The 5,336-nt window shown below is 52.1% G+C and overlaps 1 protein-coding gene across 1 annotated transcript; it reads right to left on the bottom strand.

Annotated features, from left to right (window-relative positions):
- Window positions 1-983: 983 nt before the first annotated feature.
- LOC123130703 (sugar transport protein MST1) lies at window positions 984-3,848 on the bottom strand. Its single transcript, XM_044550521.1, has 3 exons — window positions 3,606-3,848; window positions 2,263-2,582; window positions 984-2,182 (listed from the first exon to the last, which is right to left on the bottom strand). Exons 1-3 carry the CDS (start codon window positions 3,733-3,735, stop codon window positions 1,103-1,105), a joined length of 1,530 nt encoding a protein of 509 aa, XP_044406456.1. The 5' UTR covers window positions 3,736-3,848; the 3' UTR covers window positions 984-1,102.
- Between the last annotated feature and the right edge of the window lie 1,488 nt (window positions 3,849-5,336).

The raw sequence follows: 5,336 nt of genomic DNA on the forward strand, positions 1-5,336 counted from the left end.
TGCGGTACTTGCACACCACTCCTCCTCTTGTCCCCTTCAGGCAGCGCAACTCCAAATAATGCCCACAAGATGGAGAACGGCGCCAAAGGCACCGCCATCGTTCGATCTGGGAGACCGGGTTTTTCGCAGAGGAGCCGAAACATGGTAACAATGATTGCAACCGATGATCCCTTCGACAAGGAGATGACGTCCACAACACCGCGATCGTCTGCCATGACCGAGGTCGACATGGTTTTTGTTGGTGGTCATGCCACACTGAGCCAGCAGCTACCTGGAACGCCGTCAGGGATCCAACATCCCTCGCTGACCCCTGTACATGCCTCCGACTGGCCACGGTCCCTACCGTTGATGGATCTGGGTGATGGCCAGATCCATGACACACGGTCGCCCACCATAGGCAGGGAAGCACGTGGGCTCACATGGGCATGGAGGCGAGCGTCGCTGCCGCACGACCAGGGACACTGTCTTGACCGTTGTGCGTGCTCACCCTCTTGGTCCCGCCCAGCCGAGCCAGAGTGTAGTTGCGGCGTCCGTCACCCCCGATAGGGATTAGTTGGGCACCGCACCACCACAACACGCATCGGGACCTCCCAGCGTTGTTGACACCATGCCGCCGTTCGCCGGAGAGAATCGCACCCCTGTTGCCGTCCCACCGCGGATCCGCCTGAGGCATCATGTTGGCCGCCATCGATGGGATCCAGGTCGAGAGAGAAAGGTCTTCAAGGAACACCCCGCAGCCGTCGTCTCCGGACCTGTGCAGGCTTCACCAGCAGGGCCTTAGGCGGCGGCGAGACAAGGAGGAGGCTGGTGGTATACCTTTGGCAGCGTAGTTGAATCGCCCCCGCGCTCCTCGAGGGGGCGTGCGAAAACGATGGGCTATTGGATCTGGTTTTGATCGAGATGGCAGATTGCGACCAACCTAATTTATATGCGGTCGGCTGGCACCAATCATTTATCAACCCAGAAACTCTTCTTTAATCAAGTACAATAGGGATAAAATATAATTGTGTGCATCACAAATCACAGTGATGTTTTCCGGGAAACAAATTAGAACCGCCCGTTTGAATACGAAGGCGGCGCGTGCCGCTAAGCCACGAACACGTCAAACAGGCCCATTGGCCCGCGTTGCTGGTGCCGGCTTGACGAAGCGCCTCCAGTACCAGTGCTGCGCCCATACAGCGCCCATGGACTCGATGGGTACGCCCTTCGTCTCCGGTAGGAACACCGCCACGAACACCGTCATGACGACCACCCACCAGGCGTAGTAACCGAAGGTAATGTATTTGAACCGGCACAACATTTCCAGGAATGACTGCGACTGCGCAAAGGTGAGCAACCCCGAGATTGCCCCGCTCAAGCCTAGAGCCGACGACCTCACCTCAAGGGGGAAGATCTCGCTGGTGATCACCCACGAGAGGGGGCCCCATGACACGCCGAATCCCGCCGTGTATACGCAGACGAGCGCCACCACGGCCATCGCGTAACCTCGCGGCATCGCGACCTCGCCGTTGGTCCCCAGCTGCGCGCCGAAGATCCACGCCATGGCCACCAGGGACAGGATTAGGACGACGCCGCCCAGAAAGAAGAGAGAGCGGCGGCCGAACCGGTCGACGACGAGCCCGGCGACCACTATGGATGCGAGGCTGACGACGTCGGTGATGATCGAGCCCAGGATGGCCTTCTGGCTCGTGAACCCGATGGTGTAGAAGAGGAGAGGCGTGAAGATGGACACCACGATCACGCCCGTTAGCTCAAAGAACACCGTCATGGCCACGGCCATAACAAGGTGTGGCCGGTACTCGCGGCGACCGAGGCGCCGGAGTGCGCCAGACTCGTGCATCTTGTCCTCCTCCGCGGCTTGGATGATATCCTGGAGCTCCGCGTTGATGTCGGCGTCCAGTCCACGGATGCGCCGCAGTGAAGCGCGAGCCTCGTCGACCTTCCCCCGCAGCACCAGGCTGTTGGGCGTATCCGGGATGAGCGCCGCGTCCACGACGATGAAGCCAGCAGGGACGATGCCGATGCCGAGAGAGAGGCGCCAGCCCCACCTAGGAATGGTGTTGGCGCCGTAGTCGACAAGATCGGCCATGAACAGGCCCACGTTGAGGAAGAAGTGGAAGGTGCTCGTGAACGCCCCGCGCCACCGCGCCGGCGCTATCTCTGCCAGGTATAAGGGCGCAGACTGCAACAACAACAAAAAACACATCCGTTACAATGCACGTCATGCATATGGAGTTGGACGAAAGCGCGCGCGTTAATTACCAAACTAGTGAAACCGACGGCGACGCCGAGGAGAATGCGGCCGATGATGAGCATCTCAATGTTAACTGCGGTGAAGTTGAGGAGGGCGCCGGCGAGAAACAGCAAGCCGCCTATGAGCATGGAATTCTTCCGGCCCAACGTCCTGGTTAGATGGCCGGCGATCGGGCTGGCGAGCATGCCGGCGAGGTAGAACGAGGAGACGAAGGTGTTGAGCAACTGACTGTCGAAGATGCAATAGGTATCCTGCTTCGCGTTGGACATCTTCCGCAGAATCTCCGGAAAGAAGGCCTCGAGGAAGGACTCCATCTGCGTCAACCCACCTGACATTTCGCAGAAACAATTTTAAACATGATTGATCAAGTGGCCAACAGATACACGGTCATATCATTTTTTCATATCATTTTTTTCGAGAACCGACAGAAGAACTGCACAAGTGCAATATTAGGCTCGAAAGGGATACTACCAGAACAAAACGGCAGCGCCTAATTATTGCATCAATCACTTTTATCCTGGACCGCTAAATCTTCATCCAACAACCCATAAAACATCAGATGTTGTTTATCTTCAACCTCTTACTCTTTTTCGCAACGTAACAGCCGGTTTACCAGGCCTAACCGCCTGCCTCCGCCCACCTCCCCGCGGCAGGCGGCTATCACCATGATCGCCGTCCCGTCCTTCCCTCCACCTCGAACCATATGATGATAGTTGCATATTAGAAGAAAGATTATGGTTGCATGTGACCCAATCTCTATTTAAGAATTTCCTAGTGTTATAGTATTTGAAGTAATCTTTATTTAAGAATTTCCTAGTGTTATAGTTTTTGAAGTAGTTCCTCCGACAATATCTTGCAGTTTTCTATACCGAGAAAGGACAAACATTGCCTCATCAAGTAGACTGCCGGAGTGTCACGGCCAAGTATATAGCCATAAAAGTCCGAGTTTGGTTCCATGTTCATCCCATGCTACGCGTCACTATCAAACTCGGATTTTTTTCAAAACTGTCAGACTCGGCTTCAAACCGGCCAAGGAAAAGTCTTTGAACTTTGTAAGCTAGTTCAGAAGACAAAACTCGTTGTGAGTGCCTAGATGAATATCTTTTAATTTGTTGTAGGTGATATTTGCCCGGATTGGGTTTGAGATATCAAGCTCAAACATATAAAATTTGTTTCTTAATAGAAGAGTTAGCAGAAAATATAATCATCACCCAGTCTAAACATAAGAAAAGAGAAGAGACAGGGAAGACAACGTCAGGCAGGAGACTGATAAATGTTCTAGCTTTTAGGATGAAGGCGTCCAACAGGATTATAGGATCAAGGCGCATATTCAGAATATGGCACTACTAACCTGTGATTCCGACGTCGTACCCAAGTATGAGCCCGCCGGAGGCCGCCGTGAGGCAACTCATCACGACCGTGAATGTTATCTTGCCCGCGCCGTAACCAGCCCCGACAGCAAGTGCTCTCCCATCACACATAGCCCTATGGCAAAGAGAGCTCTGCGGTTTGACTGAGACCTTACAAGCTACTATCTCTCTGCTCGGAAATCTGAACGCAAGTACGCGGCATGATAAGTATTAGATAATGGTGCTTGTAACGGTGCAGGTGTTGTTGGAATTATCTGCCTTAGGCATCTTCAACGCGAACCTCTAAAACAAACACATTGTCCGCGAAGGACGGGTTCATAAACAATGGTACGATAGTACGAAAGCCGGTCATCCAATAATATTCATCAAAACATTCAAACATATTTTAAATGGAATTTGGACAAACCAAATTATTTTATGTAAACCGGACGATTGTCATTTAAACATAACCAAATTTATTACATTTTTGACATATTTTAATTAAAAAAAGCAGAAATGACAGTTTTTAACATAAATCTTCGCCAGCAGTGGCACCGTCCGTGTTCCACGTCATATCTTCCCCATGTCTAACAAGCTCAATGTCCGTGAGATCCGAAAAATGAAGTTACGGGTCGCCGGCGAGGGAAATAATAGAACATGGGACACAACCCACATTGGACACCAGACGTGCCCACTTCCTACTCTTCGCCGCTGGAGTGCGACGTGTGGAGGCGGAGGTTCTCTAGAAGGAGGAGCTCGCCATCCAAGTCCGGTCACAAACGACGAAGGAAAGCGACGCCCATCGTCCCTAGTGGCTCAACACCACCATGCTCTGCAAGGGCAGTGTTGCTTCCGAGCATGATGCCTACCGACAAGCTGTGGGGCGCCCACACAATGCTAAAGCCCTTCTCCACAAGCACTAGGACTCAACCTATCGGAGATGCCCTCGGGACGACGACTGACGCAGTTCATCCGGCGGCCATGGCCCAAAGGTCATCGAACTGCACCTCAACTTCACACAGGCATTCAGTTGTGACTGGTTAGGTTTTAATCCTAGGTTATATTTAATATCCTCTTATGTCCAATGTTTAATCATGTATGATATAATTTGTTGTTTATGATCTTTGTGTGAATTACTTGACGGCAATTTATCCATTTGATAATTGGGAAAGACAAATGAGGATGCCGCTAGGGAGGACATTATAGATGAGGGAGGAGTTTTAATGTTTTCTCTTGGAGGTGTTCTTAGTGTGTGGAATTATATCTTGCATGATTATTGGCATTGAAAATGGTTGTATAACTCGTCCATCCTCATTGTTTGTTTCTAAGTTGGTTTCCCTGCCTTTCGCCGGCGCCGCCGCGGGTCCACCTCGTCTCCTATGGTCCTTGGACCATGGAGGCGCGGCGGATCCCGGCCCTTGCCGGCGGGGGGGGGGGGGGGGGGGAGGCTCCGTTTTTAGGTGTTTTCTGAGTTTTGTTAAGGTTTGTGCCATGATCAAGAAAATGAGGCGGCGGTGGCTTCTTAAAAATGAAATAAGGCTCTTCCCGTCTAGCCCTCATCCCGGTGATGCTTCAAACATCGTCGGAGGGCATGTGGAGGCGTGTCTCCAGTAGATCTCGTGGGATCGGTCAGCATTTTTCTTCGGTAGATCCTTCTGGATCCGGTCTTCGTTCGTCTACATCTATGTGTCTGTAGGTTGGATCCTTTCGATCTATACTTCTCTTCATCAACG

The sequence above is a fragment of the Triticum aestivum genome, chromosome 6A (assembly GCF_018294505.1).
Source record: "Triticum aestivum cultivar Chinese Spring chromosome 6A, IWGSC CS RefSeq v2.1, whole genome shotgun sequence".
Taxonomy (NCBI): Eukaryota; Viridiplantae; Streptophyta; class Magnoliopsida; order Poales; family Poaceae; genus Triticum; species Triticum aestivum.